This window comes from Brachyhypopomus gauderio, chromosome 21 (assembly GCF_052324685.1).
Source record: "Brachyhypopomus gauderio isolate BG-103 chromosome 21, BGAUD_0.2, whole genome shotgun sequence".
In the NCBI taxonomy this organism is placed as follows: domain Eukaryota; kingdom Metazoa; phylum Chordata; class Actinopteri; order Gymnotiformes; family Hypopomidae; genus Brachyhypopomus; species Brachyhypopomus gauderio.
This window is the reverse complement of record NC_135231.1, coordinates 10,343,658-10,365,966: the sequence shown is the minus strand read 5'-3', so window position 1 is coordinate 10,365,966 and position 22,309 is coordinate 10,343,658. Positions and strand designations below refer to the sequence as shown.

The 22,309-nt window shown below is 41.6% G+C and overlaps 1 protein-coding gene across 3 annotated transcripts; it reads right to left on the bottom strand.

Moving 5' to 3' along the window:
* Positions 1 to 2,824: 2,824 nt before the first annotated feature.
* LOC143484950 (uncharacterized) lies at positions 2,825 to 7,646 on the bottom strand. Of its 3 annotated transcripts, none has more exons than XM_076984035.1 (11): positions 7,315 to 7,646; positions 5,977 to 6,108; positions 5,419 to 5,720; positions 5,107 to 5,242; positions 4,884 to 5,006; positions 4,740 to 4,791; positions 4,235 to 4,554; positions 3,640 to 3,852; positions 3,466 to 3,532; positions 3,150 to 3,232; positions 2,825 to 2,962 (listed from the first exon to the last, which is right to left on the bottom strand). In XM_076984035.1, exons 1-9 carry the CDS (start codon positions 7,333 to 7,335, stop codon positions 3,509 to 3,511), a joined length of 1,323 nt encoding a protein of 440 aa, XP_076840150.1. In that variant the 5' UTR covers positions 7,336 to 7,646; the 3' UTR covers positions 2,825 to 2,962; positions 3,150 to 3,232; positions 3,466 to 3,508. The 3 variants fall into 3 exon arrangements, with proteins under 3 accessions (XP_076840150.1, XP_076840149.1, XP_076840148.1); XM_076984034.1 differs by having other exon boundaries at positions 3,090 to 3,302; positions 7,315 to 7,645; XM_076984033.1 differs by having other exon boundaries at positions 3,150 to 3,302; positions 7,315 to 7,645.
* Between the last annotated feature and the right edge of the window lie 14,663 nt (positions 7,647 to 22,309).

Sequence of the window (22,309 nt, the reverse complement as noted above, 5' to 3'; positions counted from 1 at the left end):
TACCTTCTGGTTCTGCCTTTTTTAGCTAGGCTGTAATAATTTAACTTAATGCCGGAGTTGCTACCACACTCCAGAAATGTTTATAGTCTCATCTGTCCTGTATATGTCCTCATACTGAGCTCATTTTCCCTGTTTCATTTCTCCACATGGCTGCCCGCCTGCTCGTGGAACAATGAGATGAGGAGAGACAAGCGATCCATCCTGGGCCGGCCACCTCCTGCCTAACCGGATATGCCTACACCAAGATGGACATTATCCCTTGCATCGTTTTCCTTTTCTTAATTTCTTTCTGTCTAAATTGTTGTTGTTGTCATGGTGACCGGTGTCGGCCAGAGGAGGATGGGTTCCCCCCCGAGTCTTGGTTCCTCTCAAGGTTTCTTCCTCATGCAGTGTCTGCATTTGTCTTTACAAACTCAAAATATGTACTCCTTTTTAATGATTTAGCATTCCTGTGAATCACTAACCTAAAATTTAGATGACTAACCACAGTTTTTTACAACTGCTTCACATTTGTGTTGCATAGAGTCCACCAACGTCTGGCACATCTCAACTGGTATTTCAGCCCAGGATGCTTTGACTATTTCCCACAATTAATTTGCATTTCTTGGTTTTGCCTCAGAAACGGCATCTTTGATGTCACCCCACAAGTTTTCTATCGGATTAAGGTCCGGGGATTGGGCTGGCCACTCCATAACCTCAATTTTGTTGGATTGGTGTCTTTAGGGGCGTGGTCTTGTTGAAACACCCATTTCAAGGGTATTATCTATTCAGCATAAGGCAACATGACATGTTCAAGTATTCTGATATATGCAAACTGGTCCATGATCCCTGGTTTGCGGTAAATAGGCCCAGCACCATAGTAAGAGAAACATGCCCATATCATGATGTTTGCCCCACCATGTCTTCAGAGTGTTCTGTGGCTTGAATTGAGTTTGGGGGTCATCTGACAAACTGTCTACAGCCCTTGGACCCATAAAGAACAATTTTACTTTCATCAGTCCACAATACGTTTCTCCATTTCTCTTTGGGCCAGTTGATGTGTTCTTTGGCAAATTGTATCCGCTTCAGTAGGCTACCTGTCTTTTTTTTAACAGTGGGACTTTGCGGGGACATCTTGTTAATAGATTAGCTTCACACAGACATCTTCTAACTTTCACAGTACTCACAGGTAACTTGAGACGGTCTTTGATCATCCTGGAGCTGATCATTGGCTGAGCCTTTACCATTCTGGCTATTCTTCGATCATTCGAATGGTAGTGTTGCGTTTTCTTCCACATCTCTCTGGTTTTGCTCTCCATTTTAAAGCACTGGAGATCATTTTGGCTGCCTATTATTGTCTGCACTTCTTTATAAGTTTTACCCTCTCCAATCACCTTTTTAATCAAAGTTCGCTGCTCTTCTGAACAATGTCTCGAATGACCCATATTTCTCAGGCTTTTAAGGAGAAATGCATGTACAGCATGTGCTGGCTTCACCCTTAAATAAGAGCCACCTGATTCACACCTGTTTCCTCACAGAATGATTGTCCTTACTAATTGAACTCCACGCTGCTATTATTTTGAACACACCCCTTTCAATTAATTATTCAAATACACAGACTCAATATCATGTATATCATGAATGCGGAGTCTGTTGGCTTTCTAAGAATCTACTGCACCAACTGGTAAATTGTTTGTCATGTAGTAATTAAATCTATACCAAAAACAGTGATTAATCTGGTTGGTCATATTGGACTGCTATTATTTTGAACACTACTGTATATAGGAAACTTTAGCTGGTGCCTTTTTCTATTAATGAGAAATAGAACCATTTGGAAGAATTTGTTTCATTTATTCAAGAAGTGGTTTATTGTTAGAAAGCCTGAAGCTGATCTTATGATGGTGGTCGTGTCAGTTGACCAGCACAATGTGGTGGTGTTTTTCTTTACAGCTGATTAGATGAGGACGTTCTTTTTTCTCAGTGTCCATTTTTATCTATACATTTCAAAGAGAAGACAACGGATACTCCGCAGGTAGGCAAACATGTGACAGCGTGGTCATGGCGGCACGCGAAATCATGGAGCACGGGTTCTTCATCTGAGACAGTGGACACAGAAGAGAGAGAGAGAGAGAGAGAGAGCCCTCAAGTTCCAGGCCAGGCCTCCACACCTATCTTATGACAAGAAATTCCTCTCTAAAACATTCCAAATGAACTCTTCCACAGGTCAGAACATCCAAATACATTAAATGGAGCATGTCCAGTTGGACATGTTCACTGACCCAGCACTGTGTTGAACCACAAGTATTTAAGATGAGCCACAGGGGTAATAAAATGAACTTTGGACCCTGGTGGAGGAGTGAGAGAAGCAATGGAAGAGAGACGAGTTTTGGTTGCAGTTTCACTCCAGATGACCTCAGATGTGCACGGGTCTGGTGATGCACCGGTGGACAGAGATCAGCAGGTGTCGCCTAAAATCTACGACCTGCTCTTCACAGAGGACAACCACTTCCATCCACCGACAGCAGTAACAAACGACCATGTCCCTTCACACACACACAAACACACACTTTCAGGACACTCCCTGGATGGTCCTCTGCACTTTGCATAATCACATGACGCTTCCAGATGCTGCCTTTGTTCAACATTCACAAAAATGTCCAAAATGTGGAATGAAATGACAACCGTAGTAGGCCTACATCAAATCATCTCAGATAGGGGGACCTGAGTTTGGACTTTCAGTTTCTACTGGACTTGAGCTTCCTGCCTACTGAATTAATCTTTCTTAAATCATTTATATACACCATCCATCAAAAAATCAAAAAAGAAATGACAATTTACACAAGACTCTGCTTTTGACTTTAATGTTTTTAACAGTAGGGCACCATAAAATGTTTATGGCCAGAGCTAGAGCTGCTGTCTTTTAGCAGGTCTTCTAAATTTCCGCTTGACAGTCAGATGATCAATGTTGATGTACTCTCATGATCTGCGAAGGAAACCAGAAAAAGCTTGAAAACTACAATTCCCAAAATCACCTCAGTCAGCCCAATAACAATAGGTTCACTATGATAACACTGTACTGAAGTTACGGGCATCCCAGAGCCCTACTCAACGGATGTGAAGGTGTATCCAATGGTGATGAGCTTTGGGGCTGGAACAGCCTGCGATCTAACCTCTTGGGTTTGCTGCTCATCTCTGCAGGCTTGGAGCTCTGGCGGTTTCTCCATGGCCATGATCCTCTTGGCTGGGCGGAAGCCTGCATCAGAGGGGCGAGGGCGGGGGTGAGGAGGCTGCGCCCAACCGGTTTGGTCCTCCCTTGTCTTAGACTGACAAATCAAAAACATTTTCACGACAGGCTGCTTTAATTATACCCCACAGGAACCGACTACAGCTGTACAGCCCTGGTCCAAGCGATCAGCATTCATTATTGCCGTGATCGTGATCTTGGAGCCACAGGTATAAGAGCAGCTCTGCTGCGCAGACACAAACCTCCACAGACGTCACCTGGAGGTCGTCTGGAGTCGCAGCCTCTTTACGTACTCGGACGGACAAAGTCCTAGACCACACATAAAACAGCGCAGACAGGTTCAGGCCAGGTTACGAGGATACTACTCAACCAGCTAATTGTGAGCAACTCCTAAAAAAAGTCAAACATTTAATTACTTTTTTAAGGCAGGTCCTGTCGAGAGCCCTCCGGGAGCTACAGACCTCCCCCTCCGTGAACTTCCTCTTCTGAGCTTTGTTAATGGACCTGTCGCTTTCAGCCTTGCGGACGTTGACGCCCTGCGAATGCCCTGCGGACGTCGGCGCTGTTGGGCTTCCCGGTTTGGGGAAGCTGTTATTCTTTTGGCTCTCAGTGGAGGAGACCGAGGAGTCCTGCCGAGTGCAATCAGAGAGAGGGCTGGTGAGGACAAGACAACACGGGCTTGCAGGTGCTGGAAGGCCCTGAGCCTGTAGGGCTGATCTGGGATCAGGTCTGTATGTTTATTAGGAGATGATTGACTGACACTGACTGCTGTCTGAATTTATCTTAACTGTTATGTCTGCATTGCTCTTCACTGTTGTGTCTGCATCTCTCTTAAATTGTTTACATGTATAGTGTTACTGTGGCTTTGTGACCATAAGCAGTGAGACAAAAAAAAACACTACTAGATTTTAATAGCCAAAACAAGCAAGTGTGTGAGGGTGAGTGAGACAGAAAACATTACGAACCACATGAGAAATATGTTGCCATCAAAGAGTACAAAGCAACACTTACTGTGCAGCGTCCTGTAGTGTCCCGCTTGTTATCCTCCCTGGGATGTGCGGGATCAGGACCACAGGCAGTCCCTCTCTGTCTGGTCCCCCTGTCCAACTTCCCCTGCTCTGTGAGAAATGGTTGCACAGCGTTACCAACGTCAGCGACTGTAAAAGACGAATCCCTTAACAATGTGTTCAAGAAATGGAACGGCCTCCCGTAACTTTCAGTTTGGGATCTGATCTCCTTTAGCCAAGTGTCCAGACATTCCTCCTGGACATACTCCATACGTGCTAGGTTGAGCTGCAATTCCTGAATCATCTTGTCCTTGTCCTGAAGCACTACAAGCAAAAGATCAAACGCCAGGTGAGGTTTTCTCCCCTTATTTCACGTACTAGAGCACACCGCACGAGAGCACCGGTTCAAGAGGTCTAAAGCAGAAGGCGTCTGTGCAACCGTCGGCTCCTTCTCACGGCGTCAGCACTAGTACTGCGGTACTGTGGGGTGTTTGTGTTAAAGTACTCACGCTGAGACGTCTCCCAGTATTTCCGGAGAAACTGTTGCAACCCGACCTGCCACTGTCAACGACATGGAAAAAGCAATGAGAAAACACGCAGGAAGCCCGTATGAAAGATCACTAGCTCAGTGAGACTGAATGAACGGCACTCACAGTCTTCAGCTGCGCAACGGTCTGCTCTTTACTCCACAGGGCGCCGAGAGCTCTGTCCCTCTCCTCCTCCGCGTCAACTCGCTTTGTTCGGTGCTCCCAGACAGCTTCAGCCAGGGTCTGTACCTTAAGGGGGACGACGGGGTGATCCGACGTGTTAGGTTTAACGCCACCCACTCTGCCTGCCACGTTGATTTTTTTTAAACCCCGTGGTTTGGTTACTAACCTCTTTCTGCAGCCGGGCAATGCGGCTGTTGCCCTGAAACATCTCTGATTGGAGATATGAGATGTGATTCTCCTTCTCCAGCAGGTCAGCACGTAAGCTCATCTTATCCCGGTCGTCACACATCTGCGTCTCGAGCCTGTAACCATACAATACAAACTGCTGTGTTGATACTGTGTACAGCCAACTGTTACCATGTTTTCAGTTTGGATCAGACCTATGTATTATCTGATATATAAGGCCAACAGCATGCTATTAAAAGACAAGGGAACAGTTTGAGCATTGCTGAGTAAGATCGAATAATAAGGGTCTTACCTTAAAAGCTTACTGGACAAAGCCTGATTCTCAGCAGTGATATGGGTGGCTGCTGCCCTCTCTGTCTCCAGCATGGAGACGGTGTTTCTGTACACCAGGTCCTGCTTCGTCAGTTCATTGGAGAGTTCCTTCACCTTCTCCTTAAGTGAATGCTGCTCGTGCTGCATCTGGTCCAGAAGCTCGTCTTTCTTTTTCAAACTCTGCACAAGCCGCTGGATTTCCTGGTCTTTCTCCTCCTCCAAACACTTGCATTTATTTTTATAATGCAGTATTTCCTCATTATCGCCATCAACAAAGGCCGTCTGAAGAAAAACACAGTATCAAAATAGTCAGGGCAAGTGTACCTCTTTTGTAATGCTTATAATGTCAACATTTTCAGTACTCTGATATCATACTATGTATTGCCACACATCAATCAATCAATGAAATTTTATTTATATAGCGCTTTTTACAACAGTTGTTGTCACAAAGCAGTTTTACAAGTGCCGAGTCCTAGCCCCCAGTGAGCAAGCCAACATTACTATGTCTCATGTTCATCAGAGAGTTAAAAGCACTTACGTATTTAGAAGCTTTCTCAATACTCTGCTCTAAAGCAGTCTGCAACCTGGAGATTGTTTTATCTTCTTCCTGGTAAGCCGCCATGAGCGCCTTATACTCCTTATCCATATACGCAACCTGATTCTCATAATTCTATGAGAAAAATCATTAATAAACACATATAAATGCTATTATAATGTATAATCACACAGACACTCCATCTTGGACTAAACCAGTGATTCTCAATTATTTTCTGTTAAGCCCCCCCTAGGAAGAAGAAAACACTTTGCCCCCCCCCCAAAAAATAAGGACATACAAACACACACACACTCCACCACCACCCAGGTCACTACTCTATGCCGCGACTATAATTTCTGTGGGCGTATAAACCCCATACATGACAAAATGGGATAAAAATGTGTTTTTATAGATTTTTAGTTTGTAACAGAAACAATTGCATCATGAAGTGAAGTGCATCAGTTTGCATGAAATGGAAAAAAAATTAGATCCCTATTTAAACTAGAAACATTTTTGAACTGACTGGCATTTGATACTGAAAATTAAATTAAATTAAATTAAATTAAATCAATAAATAATAATAAATTCAACTTGATCAGCAACATTAATTCAGGGGCACAATATATGAACACTTTAACCTACAAAACATGCAATACAACAATTTGTGCTGTTTTTTATCAAAATGGCTACAATGAGCCCGTTTGGAAGTGCACAGTTTTCGAAGCGGGGTTTGAAACACCCCTCAAAAACAGTGGAAGAAACATTTACCTGACGAATTTTAATGTTGCTTTCTGTTTCAGGTTTGAAAAGTGCTGGAATTTAGGCTAAAGTACTTGAAAGTGCTTGAAATTGTAACTACTTCGTTTCACAACAAATATCTGTCTGACTGAACAGTTCTCTTGTCTTAGGTTAACAAATACAAGCCTCTTGTAATTCCAGGACGAAACATGAGAGAACGTGAAGACGTTTTCAAGTACTTTAGCCTAAATTCCAGCACTTTTCAAACCTGAAACACATTAAAATTCGTCAGGCAAATGTTCCTTATTTGGAGAGTACAAACGCCTCCGCCATTCGCAGAGGTTCGCGCGAGGTGAGCGGAGTCGATCGCTACGGTCACTCGAAAGTATAAATAAGGCTTAAACCAGGTCACATGCGCGCCCCCCCCAGGCACTGCACTGCCCCACTATTTGAGAAGCACTGGACTAAACGACAGAGACAGAAACGACCTCGCTATCATATAAATAAGTAGCATTTTGCATTTATCACTTTGTCTGATCTTTTTAAACAACTTTTAGCCTATCATATTTTTCTGTTATCAAGCATAAAAAGTTAGCAACTTACCATGATTCTAGATTTAGCCATCGTTAGAGTTAGAGTAGCTAAACCTGCGTGTGCTTCAGATTACGTTTTCCGTTTTTAGCTTCTATAAGGTCCAACCAGCTGTTAAATAGTTAAAGCGTTTTGTTGTTGTGTTTCTATAGAAATGTCGAAATCGAGAAGGCTGTTGCTATGGTTACAGAGAACGCGGAGGCAGTGGGCAAATTATGACGTCACATCCAATTAAAAAATCCTGAGCGCGGGAAATCACTTTGCGCAAGGAAAACTACTACTGCGCGCGCAAAACTACTCGTGCGCGAGGAGAGAGTTGCTTGCGCGAGGAATATTTGTCACACCCTTTCTGCTCGGGATTAATCTCCTGCTCGCGCAGCAGATGTTTGATTTTTGACACGTGGGAGGGACCCAGACAGGATTGGCTGCGGCTGTTTTCCAGATGTGAATTGTGATTGGCTGTCAGTAGGGTCTGTTTCATGTTTATTTTTTCACGATATCAACGCATTTAGGCAGCTGGAAGCTCCAAATACTATGAACTATGGTAAAACAAATGACCAGCTAGCTAGCTAACCTAGCAAGCTAGTTATTTATAAGTCCGACTTTGCACTGTATACATGGCTAGCTAGCTAGCTAGCCAGGTTGGCTATTTGTAGTACACAAAATAAACCTCCCCTAGCAATTGACTTGGCATGTAGCTAGCAAGCCTCCTTAGCTAGGTAGCTAACTAACCATGTATACCAATGGTAATGTCAGAGTTATTCTAACATGTACAAAGAAACATTTGTGGATATGCCAGTTGATGGATAAACTGTAAATTATATTAAAATATACTTCTTTCACTTTATGCATGATATATATTTTGCTGGCAAGGTCCAAATATCTTTCCAGTCGAGGTTGTTAAAGATGGTGTTCCAATAGATACATATGGATTAAATACAACAGCTTTCTGAAACAGTGAGCATATATGATGATTACTATTGTGTGATGTAGAGAAACATATTTTCCATATTTCAAGATTGGTTGGGTCGATGGGTAATAATGTTGGATCATGTCCTGCTGTAATTTTAAATACCATTATCACTCCAGCAGGTATAGCATTTATTCAGCAAAAGGAATTGCAACATTGAATTTAATTAATAAATCTAAATATTTAGTTACTAAATAATTACTAAATTCTTGATTTGTCAGTAGAGAGCCATTTGAGTTAACTGTTGTACCAAGATTATATTGTGAAACCATAGATGGTAAAATAAAGATTTGTTTCTATATACAATGTCTTTGTTGTTCCAATCCTTAGGTAAATAATTATCAAAAATGTTTTGGATTTTTACATTTGCAGGTTGGTCCATTTTTTCATTATATCGTTCAGGCCATACCATATGTGACCTATATTGCTAGAACTCAAACAATGTAAGTGATCAACTCCTAATTTCAAATGCTGTCATGGATTGAGGTTCCTGTGATGTGTTCCAAGTTTGGTTCAAATTGACATGTCGGAGACGCTACTGTATACAAAAACCTCTAAAATTATCAAAACTAATGCTGCAATCCTGTCATGCAGAATATAGAAAAGTAATGAGTCTTATATGATTAAGACAAATGAGCCAAATAACTTTGTAATTACATATTATAACAAAAACTATGCTGCCTGACCAGGAATTAACATTTTATTTCACTAAAATGTCTTCGTCGCTGTAATATCTGTATGGTAGTACTTTGTCTCCATCTACTGGCCAAATACTGGAACCTACTGAAAAGCATTGCTTACATGAAACCCCTCGCAAACACACACATACACACAAAGCTAATCTCAGAATGTGATTTAGTTCTATGATCTGAATCATTTTTTGCCAATACATTTTGCCACATTTTGATCTTTTGGGGCTTTAGTGCCTCATCTGATATAAAAAACACTTCATACATTCATATCAAAGGTCAAACATTTGCTCAAAACAACACATTGGTTCTCTTTGGCTGCTTAGGCCTATAGGGCCTAAGAATATTATCTATAAAAATAACAGAGTGAATATTATCTATAAAAATTGCCAAAATATATAACAAATTGTGAAAATCTATCCTCTTTTCATTAAAACAAGTATTGTTCTGTTAAAATAATCTACAGTATAAACAAAGAACATTTGAACAGTTAATTGCAATTTAATGCCATTCAGGTTACAATTTAGCTTGGATTGGATAAATAAAGATAGGCAGTGATGTCAAAACATTCAGGTTATTCCACAGCTATTTCCTTGTATGAAATACCTCAAAACAGTCTCATCTATTAGTGAGTCTGGAAACAGACTGGAGAATAACTCAATGGGTACCTCACCCTGCGCTTTCACCTCAAAAATCCCCATGAACATAGATGGGACCCCTTGGTAATCAATATCTTTGCATCTCCAGATTCTATTCCTGACTCTGACATTCTGTTTTCTTTGAAAATGTCACGTAGGGCTACGCCCCCCTCTCTTAGCTGTCACTCTGGTTCCCTGTTCCTCGTGTCTGTGTTGTTCCTTGCTCGTTTATCCCTGCTTGTCTGTTGCCCTGGTTTCCCCCGTCTGCCACGCCCGTGTCATCAGTATGTTCAGCTGTGTCTAGTTTAGTTCCGTGTATTTATAGTCCCTGTGTCTCCGTAGCCCTTTGTCACTTATTGTGGTTTGGTGAATCTATGTTCTGTCTTCGCTGCCTTATGGAAATTGCTGTCCCCGTTGTTTGCGCTTTGTTCTGTTTCCCTGCTTTGCTTTGTCGTCGTCTATTTTATCATGCCCATGTATCTGTCTCATCTGGATGGCTCACCCGTTATGACCCCTGCCTGTTACCACTAGCAATATGGAATTCTCTGTAATAAATCTCACTCTCCTCAGCGTTTGTGTCCGCCTCCTCTCTCCGCTGCATACTCTGCGTTACAGATAATTATTTACACCTCCCTCATTTCCTTTGTTCCCTTCCTCGTTTTGTTCTTTTTCGCTTTTTTTCACTTCGTCTCACATCTGGCTCATATTCTCCTTCGCTGATGTCACTGTCACTGTAAGTGGACTCTGACGCACTACCTACTGGAATATCCTCAATAATGGTATAGTGTGATGTTGATGATCTACACTGCCCTGGCTGAAAAACAATACATATACATGTGTGCTATAATGTACTGTCGTTGAAGTTTGAACCTTAATGGTGAACAACAACAGTCAAAAGGAGTTGGGTATGGTATCAGAGTAGAGTATAAAGTTTATTAAAGACAGAAAAATAGAAAGATGGATCCAGAGATCTCCAGTACACACACTCAAGAGCGTCTGCAAGAGAGAGCTGCCTCCCACTCACAGACCATAGTTCTTATACTATTTTGCTACATGATTACATCATACTTCCGTGACATGAGTTAAGCATGTTAGGTCTCATTGGTGGCCCACGTGGGGTGAGGTGATGGGGTGAGGTGATGGGGTGAGGTAATGGGGTGAGGTGATGGGGTGAGGTGATGGGGTGAGGTGATGGGGTGAGGTGATGGGGTGAGGTAATGGGGTGAGGTGATGGGGTGAGGTAATGGGGTGAGGTGATGGGGTGAGGTGATGGGGTGAGGTGATGGGGTGAGGTGATGGGGTGAGGTAATGGGGTGAGGTAATGGGGTGAGGTAATGGGGTGAGGTGATGGGGTGAGGTGATGGGGTGAGGTAATGGGGTGAGGTGATGGGGTGAGGTGATGGGGTGAGGTATCACCCCCATCACTCCTTCCCTGCCAGGGTCATTTGGCCAAGGTCTCCTTGTTCCTCCGGTACGTCAGATGCACCATTCTGATGCAGCTCATCCTTACATCTGCCTTCATCTCACAAGGATTGCATTCACACACAATTTACTACTTTATTACTAGAGAGAGTGCCTACAAGCATGTATGGCATACAATGATCAACGTGTACTAGGCCTAACATATGTTCAATATATACCTTAATAACCTGATTTTCATTCTACTCATTCTATATATAATGTAATGACTAGGCTAATTGAATAAATTAAACATTTTTTTTTAGAAATGCTAGTAATATTTTATTAGCGAGCTAGCTACCTTTAAAGAGCTTTCTCATTCAGTCCCGTTCAACCTAATGAGATGCTGTATAACACAACTCATGTTTCTGGCTAAAAACCTGCAGATTGTCATTCACAAGAGTTGTTATACAGTGTAGAGTTTTTGATATCGTCTTCAGACATAGATCATAGTCACCAGGGTTCATAAACAGGGACAGACACACTGATAAGGGAATGAACAAAATGTCAGAGTGCTCGGGGTCATGGACTGAATCATAAATCCCCTTACATACAGTCTCTCATTACATACAGTCTCTCATCACGGTGCAGGCGCTGTTCCGAAATCCAACTCCTCACACTCCCCGAAATCTCCCCTCGTTTACACACACATAAAGACGCTGCAGATGATATTCACCATTTCCGTTGTTTCTATGCATAAATAAGGGCTAATAAATAATTATCCATCACAGCAAACGGGACAGCATTATCTATATCCAAACAAAGACACACTGATTCATGGGTGTCTTTAGCTCCGGTGTCGTGCATGTTTCTCCAGTCCTGTCTTTTCATAATTGTGTTTTTTGTTTTGTTATAGTAAAAACATGTTAGAGTCTTGTCTATCCTGCCTGCCTTATCCAATTGTTACAATGGTATAGACAACAGAGTACTGTCATTGAAATTTGAACCTTAATGGTGAACAAGAACAGTCAAAAGGAGTTGGATATGGTATCAGAGTAGAGTACAAAGTTTATTAAAGACAAAAGACAGAAAAATAGAAAGATGGATCGATCCAGAGATCTCCAGTACACACACTCAAGAGTGTCTGCAAGAGAGAGCTGCCTCCCTCCCACAGACCATAGTTCTTATACTATTTTGCTACATGATTACATCATACTTCCGTGACATGAGTTAAGCATTTTAATCAGAATCAGAATCGGGCTTTATTGGCCAAGTATGCTCACACATGCAAGGAATTTGTGTTTGGTTACAGTAGCTCCCAGTGCACAATAACTAACAGTAACATCACCGACGTAAAACATTTACTCACACAAACACACACACAAAACATACATTGTAAACCCTGTGCAAAGTTTATATCTACAATAAAGTGCTGAGTGCAGCAGTAAAAGGCACTGAGGTGCAGACTGAGTTAAATAGATAAATTAAACTGAATTAGATAAGGCATATAAATAAGAGGAAATTACTGGCAGAGACAATGTGTACAGTGGTTCTTATGCACCATCACCAGATTAATAAAGTGCAGTACAGGTGGTGAACAGGGTGAGAGGGACGAGCTGGATATGGATTGTGAGTAACAGTCTTGTGTGTATGTAACAGACTGTATCCAGGATGTTGTGTTGTAGTGTTCAGCTGTTCATAAGAGTGATGGCATGTGGGAAGAAGCTTCTCTTTAGTCTGGTGGTCTTAATCTTAAGTCCTGAGGGGAGATGCTGGAACAGGTGGTGTTCAGGGTGTGAACAGGTGGCGTCCACTGTTTTTGCTATGTTCAGCTGTAAGCAGACTCATCGCTGTCCCGGATGAGACCAATGACCGTCAAATCGTCTGCAAACTTCAGGATTTTGACTGGGGGGTCTGTGGAGGTACACTCGTTAATGTAGAGGGAGAAGAGCAGGGGGGAGAGAACACAACCTTGTGGAGCTCCTGTGCTGGTGGTCCTGGTTCCTGAGGTGATCTTTCCCAGCCTCACCTGCTGCTCTCTGCTAGTGAGGAAGCTGGTGATCCACTGGCAGGTGGAGGCTGACACACCGAGTTGGGTCAGTTTGATGTGTAGATGTCCGGGGATGATCGTGTTGAACGCAGAGCTGAAGTCCAAGAACAGAACTCTTGCGTATGTGCGTAGCTGGGGTGTGGCATACGGTGCAATGAAGAACATGAATGCCTCTCCATTCCTCATTTAGGACACCAGCCCACACCCCCTGCAGCAGGTCAGCAACACTGCCGTCCAACCTGTACGAGACGTCCCTCCCCAACGGGACTTTCACTGGGGTGGCAAATTGATTCACAGGACTGTTTGGCACTGTGGATTTTGTGGCAGACAGCAACGAAAGTGGTCAGAGTGCCATAGTTGCTACATTACTGTGCCCCTCGTTGTTGTTATTAATGCAAGAGGAACCTTCTATGGCCGTGTTAAAGGTTACTGACTTGGATGAGGGGGAGGGGCTACTGCCAGCACTGACCTGGCAACCGCCTCCCGTATCTAAGTTCTCCTCGCCGCCTCCAGCCATGGGACAAGTGTACATGCATCTGTAACCAGCTGGTCTGCAGTGATTAGTGGGGGCCGGTGTATCTGTTGCCTGTTGCTGTATACCTTCTCTTTTAACCTCCGATGTCTAAGCTTTCAGGCTCTGAGTCACTTCACTGGTGCTTTTGTGTCACGTAATGGAGGATTCCTGACGTTTCTTCATTGGGGTGAAGACCTCTCCTGTATCTTTCTTGTCTATTGCTGCTTTGGCCCAGATTCTCCTCCAGAATGTCACCGAGGCATCGTGGGATGCAGCTCTGCATGGACTTGGACTGTTTGGACACTGATTCTTGGAGATCACGCCAGCACTATTTTTTTTTACTGAATTCTGCTGATTTTTCAGTATAAAATTGGCTCCTTCACTGACGTATGACAGAGATTATTCAGATAAGAGATGAAATTTTATAGCATGATTTATGATTTATCCATTTTTCACTGCAGTCTTTAATGAGAATAAGGGTGGCCTCTGAATCAGATCTGATCTAAATCTGTCCCCTTCTCTTCCATATTAAAACATAGTTACCATATGCCATTTAAAAAATTACTATTTCTGCCTATTAATCTATTCTTATTTGAACAATCCAGATATCTCACTGCCCACACTGTCCAAAGTCCAAAGATTTGTAGATTTTAATCATAAATTACCGTTTCAATCAAGTCAACTAAATATTGGGTTCGCTTCACCCTTTAGAACCACTTGTTGTTGTTATTATCAAACAAATACCTTTAGTGCCAAAACGAATTCACATCTTTATTCACGTCCTGTTCTGAAAGCGTTCACAAACGTTCACATGATTTCCAAAACGCTCACTTTGACGCAAGTTTGTAGATATGCGCACCCTTGTGGTTTTATCATTGTTCCCTCTTGAAACATTTGATATATTATTTTTATCAGCATATGACGCTTGCATTCAAAATGGGTTGAAATGTCATAACACTGCATGTTGTTTAAATGCAAAGCCACTCCTGGCCATGTTTGGAACTTCCAACTTAACAAACACTTATCAGGGTTTGCACATACAGTACTTCACAGTTCATGTGTTTTATGTATTGTCATTGCATGTACAGTGTAGATATGCGACAGCTCCCAGTGGGTAACACCCCAAAATGCTACACAGCAACACAAAATCTACATATACTGATGAAAACACAGCTTCCAGATTAGGTCATCATGAACATCACACATTAATGTTAGTCCGATTGTGTATCTTGAAGAATTGGGAATTTGTCAGAATCTGAACTGTGTGAACTAATTATATTAAATTAACATTAACCTACCAAGCACACAACATGAATATAGTTTAATGTCTAAAATAATTAGAAAAATGGAACAGTGGACAGTGGACCAAAGTAACACCCCAGAGATGGACTCAGACAGTGGACCAGAGTAACAACCCAGAGATGGACTCAGACAGTGGACCAGAGTAACACCCCAGAGACGGACTCAGACAGACGCCAGGAGCTCAGATACTCACTACCAACCCATTTCTAGAAACCATCACACCTTATAATAGTCTCCTCTCTCTCCACGAGTGTGTGGTATCGAGGGCAAGGATTAGTTACCTCAAAGACAAAGCTGACTTCCTGTACTTTAATCAGGAGGACGGCGATAAAATGGTACAATGGTTTTCTAGTGAATGGGAAATTAATGGTTGTGTTCACTTTCATCTCTGGATTGCTGGGAGCTGCTCCAGTGTGACTGCCCTCCATAGCTTTATTAATTACATTAATGAGGATGAGATTAAACCTGGCATTATATTCTTGTTCATATATTCCACGTGTCTGATGGTGCATGTACACTACTCTGTCAAGTACATGCCTTCTGAAATCTTCCATTCATTTTCTATGAGACGTGTCGATGACATCAAAGGTAGCCATGCGGTGATAGCAAATTGGGTGGGGGGTGGCATGATAAGAGGTTGAACTCAGGTGAACTTTATGCAAATGCATAAATGTATGGTTACCCAATCAGAAGACACATCTACATAAAGTCTTTAACGCATGTTTTCTGCACCTGCAGAAATTAAATTAACGCTTTGCGTCTGTATGAAAGAAAAGCTCATGTTAGCAGTGTCCATTTTCCCACTGTTTACGGGACATCTTTACCAACATATAAAAAATTATTTTTGAAAGTCAGACATAGGACATTTTGTTAATAAAACAGACATTGGCCTGAATGAGGTATATTCATTCAGTTAAAATCACAATGTTTTCACTTATTAAGCTAAAATACTACAACAATGCCACTTTTCTTATTATGTCATAAATTGAACAACAATGCCATATTACTGTATTTATACGCTGTTATCCCTCCAAAATCAAAAATCCAAGCTGGAAAATTTGGATGGCTACTAATCTCTATCATTATGCAAACAGCTGACGTTTGCAAGACCTTCTGTCAAGGTCCCTAGTGGCACACTGACAACATTTTAAGATATTCATAGAAAAGATGAGTAGGCAAACCTACTTTTACCAGACCAGCTTTGACAGTATTATGCACAGTATGCACTATATTTTCTTGCAAATGTCAAGTATATGACATCTGAGATGCTTGTAAATCATTGATGGTCTTCTGTGTCTTGAGAAAAACTGCTGAGACAAACGTCTTGGTTTCCGGAGGCGTGCCATCACAACGTTGACGACGAGGAGCAAGACAAAGTAGAAATGGTAGTGGAGGTCACTGAAAAGCAGAAAACGAATCAAACACAAGCGAACAAATGCCAGACGCAGCACAGGAGAAATACGACACAAACAGCCGATTCAGAAAACAGAATGTACACAGAGAGATAACTCACAATACAGACCTTGGCCCCAAAGAGAGAACAGACAACCAAGAAACGTAAAAGAGAGAATGAAATTCTTACGTAAATGAACAGAAACTTGAAGTGCCTGAATCAATTCACAAGTGATGGAGAAAGAACCCAAAACAAAACCCCATGACAAACATCACTATGGGAACAGAACAAAACTACAGAACGTGCTGAATGAGTGACTCATATATATTGATAAAGTGATGACTATAATATAATATAAAGTAGTGACTTACTGTATATAATACCCTAATGGTACCCAATGCAGCCCCTGAAAATAAACAAATATATACAAAAACATATGGCATGTATATAAAAAACTCTCCTGCAATTGCTTAGCTGTAATTGACACAATTGTTGACAGTTTAAAAATGTTCCAATGTGAACATATTTTGCAGTGAATTAAAATTCCTCCGTGCTTCACGTTACTGATCGTATTTGCAGATTTTGAGCAGTTATATCATACTGGGGAAATGAGAACACATCACTGACTAAATTTAGCAATAGCAATCCTAATTATTATTAACATTGTCACCAACATGCCACATTACAAGCCATCAAGTTGCAGAGAGCTAAAATGTTAAACTACAGAATGGCCAAGACAAAGGCACTTGTGTATGTAAAATAAGATTATTGGATGTAATCCATATGTAATTCATATGAATAAAAGGATTCATAAGTCATGAGGTTTCACCACCAACTAACTTAGGCTATATAGGCAGATAGATAGTCTGTGCATTTCAGTAACTGGAGCTTCAGTTGATTTACCTGTGATATTTTACATGTATCACACCACTGTGTTTTTTCTTCTATGGATATATTCTTTTCAGATGTATTCCTTTCTACTTAGTCCTCAAAAAAAAAGTAATGCAAAATGGTGTTAAAATGTGTTTAATGCCGCAACAGTTCACTACAAGCCATTTCAAAACCCAAGACTGGATCTAGTTTCTCCATTATGAAGGCCCATGTCTCCAGCCCCAGTCGTGTACAGTCACACCGCCACATAAGGTGAGTTAGAGACGGGAAAGCGGGAGATCTAGCAGGCCAGGAGATGAAGGTGGAGGTGAAGGGTGGGGGGATCAGAGGCATGTCGATGACATAACGATGTACACCGAGTGGAAGATAAGACTACAAACATGTTCCTCATATGTGCAAGCATATATTTCATGTGCAGATGTGCGTCGGAGTAATATTTTCATCCAATTGCAAACTCCATCTACAGGCCTCTCAGAAACGCAGGTGTCATGGCATCAGACTGTAAGCTTTCCTCCGTCGGGGCTTCATCTTCGGCCTGTGGTGTACGGGAGTGGAAGAGCACTAATAATGGAGCCAACACGGCTCTGGCTGCCCAGTTTGGCCTTTATACTGGTATACTGGGGTTTGTGCTGAGCTTTGCAGCCTGGTGTCACTGATAACAAGTCCAACTGGGAAACTGTACAGTGGCAAAACCCGCATGGCGTCTCCATATGAAAGGGGCTCGCACTCGTGGCCCACCTCTGAGAAGCTGTCTGGAGAGGGTGGTGTGTGTGTGTGGGTGGGTGTGTGTGAGTGTGTGTGTGTGTGTGTGTGTGTGTGTGTGTGTGTGTGTGTAGGGGGGGTCAGGAAGAGGGGTGGGACGCAGAACCACAGAATTAGATTAAGCAAGATCAGCCCCGGTGACATAGGAACACATGTACATGCAACACATGTACAGCAACCAAGAATTGGTTTAAAATTCAGAAGGTCTGCGGAGCTGCCCGGGGCGTTAGAGGAGGTCTGATACGCGTGCACCTCCGTCGGGTTTCTGGTGCAGTTATAGCTACACCAAACAGCAGCATGCAGCACGTAGACACCTGAGAACAGAGATATACTGAAATGCATATTAAATGTTGACTGGGTTGGTGAGCAGGACTGGATTTTTGTGTAGAATGGCCACAGACGAGCACAAACAGACACAACAGAGTTGTATCTGCATTTTAATGTCATTGCTTTTAAAGGGTAAATTTAAATAATTTGAAGATAACCTGAAATCAAAATGTATGTTTTGTACAGTGTTAACTCATGTTCTTTGTCTGATTAAACATGATTCAGATTAAACGTGATTCAACATGATTGATGTTCTGTGTCGTATTAAACATGATTCAAATGTAAGTCAGATTAAACATGATTCAAATAGGCAATCAAAACTGCATTGACTTTTGCCCACCTCTTAAACACTTCTGACATTTTGCTTTGTCCTTGTAGATTGAAGTAGACAAAAATAATAATAACCAATGATGATTGAGCTTCCCTACGTGATCCGGGTCCCTCAGCAAAAACGTAGGCTAGATCGTGCTAGTGTAACCGGTCTTGAAGTGCGTGCATACACATGTGAACTCCCAGTAACTCTGCCCTCCAGGTACAGAAACGTGATTTGGGAATAAAATAAGAATCAGAAATGTCTCCTCAAAAATCCTGAGGAGCTACTGCCTTTATTATTATTATTATTATTAATTAGCACATAGATAATACAATTCATGCATATAATTACTATTGCACTATTGTATTATATAATATAATAATATATATGCATAAATATATAAAGAGGATTTCCCATGAATTTAATAACCCGAAGAAAAAAGATAAGAATTATTTATTTTTTACATCTGTTACACTAGCTAGCCGCAGGATGGGCAGGGAAGTGTACGTTTGGTAGTTCACAACCAACAGCCTTGTTCTGTGAGTATACGTCATGTTTCCTCTGTGAGAGTAAGCAGGTAAACTCATACTAGTGGGCTCTGAAGTATTTGTTTCTCGGAATCAATCCAATGCCAAAAGAGCAAACTACGCCCCACCTGTGCACCTAACCTCCCCAGCGTCCTGTTTGACTTAAGTACTCTGATTCACTTACAAAATCACCACAGTTCTTGGTTTTATTTACACGGATTACCACTGCTGCCTCTACAACTTCCAACAAACAACAAACAGAATACATTTATTTTACGAAAAAAGTATATGATGAAAGATGAAAAGTACGAAGTGACAAAGTTGATGTACAGAATATAGAGTGATTTTTGTACCACACAAATTACTTTCATGGCTGGAATAAGCTTTCTTCTTCTGAGAGATGGCCTCTGTACAGATCCCACTAATGTAGATACAACTTCCTTTGAAGGTTTATGAATTCTACTGGAGTTCTGTTGTTTGTTTGTACCCAAGAGTCCTAATACTGTAAGACTCTCAACCCACACAGTCCATTTTCATAGTCTTTCTCAGCATGGACTCACAGGTACTTATATCAGCTGCTCTCAGATTCCAGTCTGATGTATATCTCTTCTTTAGGTTCACCACTTTACTTCTGGGGAAAACTCCAGGCTAGTTTTTCTCTCTTTGTTTCTCTCTCTTTTAGTTCATTCTTTCTTTTGTTATTCATAGTACCCATTAAAGTCCCTGTATGTGCAACACATAAAACTCTTTTTGGTGCTATAGCACTTTCTAGAGGGGAACTCTCCTCTCCAGACAATCCTTCTGCATACCAGTAGCTAATAGCTCCTGGTGGGCAGAGTCCTGAAACTGCAGTGCTCACTAGATGCTAACTGCTGCTCGTGGGGTTCTAGCTTTAGCCAAGAGCTTGTTCTACTCTCCGTCTCACTGCCTGTTTCTGAGTTCGTGCCGCTCTGAGCAGATTGAGTCTCCACAGTCGGCCAGAGCAGCAGCAGCACACTTGGCATACTTAACACAACCATGGTGAGAATACAGAAGCATACTAGATTTTAATATGATGAAGTATACAAAGTGTACTTCTGCACACACTATTGATTAGTACACTTAGTGTTCTTTGGAACAACACTGGAACAACAGCTTTTTATAAATGCTTATTCAAAAGTAATTCTAAAGCCTGTGTATGCTGTCTGTGCTAAGGATGCCTGCCAGTACACTTACATAGACAATAGATAGGCTTTTCTATCTATATTCATTATGTTGGGTTTTTAAAACTTGCACTTACAACTTACACAAATATACACACGTATAAATATATATATTATGGTCTTCATATTCTGTGTTTTCTTAAGCTTTCTTCATCTTTTGTGTCTCTGCAAATGCATCATATCTGGCAAATTTAAGGGCAGATATGGATTAACATCCACACCTACATTATACATGAATTATGGAACTGAAAAGTATTGATATCTAAATGTCCATCTTGCATAGTTAGTTTGAAGTCTAAGTCCATGTATTTATATATTGCTTCTTACAACAGTTCTTGTCACAAAGCAGCTTTACAGGTGTCTAAGTCCAAAATCCCAACGCACAAGGCAAGACAACAGAACCTCCCCAAGAAGAAATCTTGAAAGAACCAGGACTCAGAGGTGAAGTCCAAAGTGATCAACATAAGGACCACAACAGGAACAAAATCAACAATAAAGAATGGCTTAAAGAATCAGAACAAGTAAGCAGTGGACATCTCTTCCACATCCCTAAAAGTGTAAGTCCAACGAGTATGTTCCAGTCACCTCATGCTTCTAGTTGTTACTGTCCCTCTACTCCGGACCTCCACTGGTACACCAGAGACGCCATGGAAGTCTGTCCCACTGCCTGCTTGTACCACAGCACCACCACGTTACACACCAGAAACGTTATAATACGGGTGGATGTCAAATCTTTACGTTTTCATCTACTCTTTGTCTGAATTGTCCATAGATCTTAAGTTGCACATTTTATGGGCTTTTTGTGTATTTTTCAGCAAAGTGTAAAGTGACCTTTCCAATCCTGACAGCAGTCCTACGGACAACACTGTTTAAATATATTTCCAGAGGTTAACCTGAACACACAGGCCCTCAGAGAGAAAGGACTGCAATGTCGGCTAAGCTTCGTGGAGAACGTTCACGGACAGGTTCACACCATCAGTCCACGAAGGAACTGAGGAGAAAAACTGCACTTGCTGAGTCTTGAAGAGTCATGAATGTTCTTCTATCAGTAACTGTGACTGTAAGACAGACAAAACAAATATGGTGCTGGGAAAGGGTTCTGATAGCAGCTGGCAAAGATTAGCATGTCTTTAGATAACGTAAATGAACATTTATCACATTTCGAACCATGCTACTGGTTTTATCTCTGACTGTTTACAGATTCTTGATGTATGTAAGCGGAAACAGAATGTCAGTGCTGAGGACTGATTAACTGTGGAACAGCTGAGGATGTTAAAAGATGAAAGACACAGAAGAGAAGCAAGAAACGTGAAGAACAACAAAGCGTACATCTAAAAAACAAACTCGCACTACTAGGTAAGCAATGTGTGTCTTCATTATTTATGCATATTTTACTGTAAAATAATCCATATTCGATGTTTACATATTCTCCTTTAAGATCATACATCCTCTACATCTAAATATAGTCTTTTCTCATTTATATCATTGCAGGAGCCACAAAACATTCAAGAGCCTTCTGTCCTGGTCATTTTTACATCTAAAAAATATGTAAATAGATCCGTGGGTATGTAAATAGATCCGTGGGTATGTTAGTAGATCAGTGGGTATGTTAGTAGATCAGTGAGTATGTTAGTAGATCCGTGGGTATGTTAGTAGATCAGTGGGTATGTTAGTAGATCAGTGGGTATGTTAGTAGATCAGCGGGTGTGTTAGTAGATCCGTGGATATGTAAATAGATCCGTGGATATGTTAGTAGATCAGTGGGTATGTTAGTACAGGGTTTTTCAAACTATGGGTCGCGACCCTAAAATGGGTCGCGAGGCAAAAAAAAAGGGTCGCTAAAAAATAAATGTTAATATATTTAATAAATTATATTTATAGCGCGCGACTGCGCGAACGGCGGAGGCGTTAATACTTGGCGATCGATCGCGATATAATAGTTAAACTCCGTCAACAACTTACGTTCGCCGCCCCCCCCCCCCCCCCCCCCCAGTCAACAACTTACTTTCGCCTTTCGCCATTTTCTTAAAA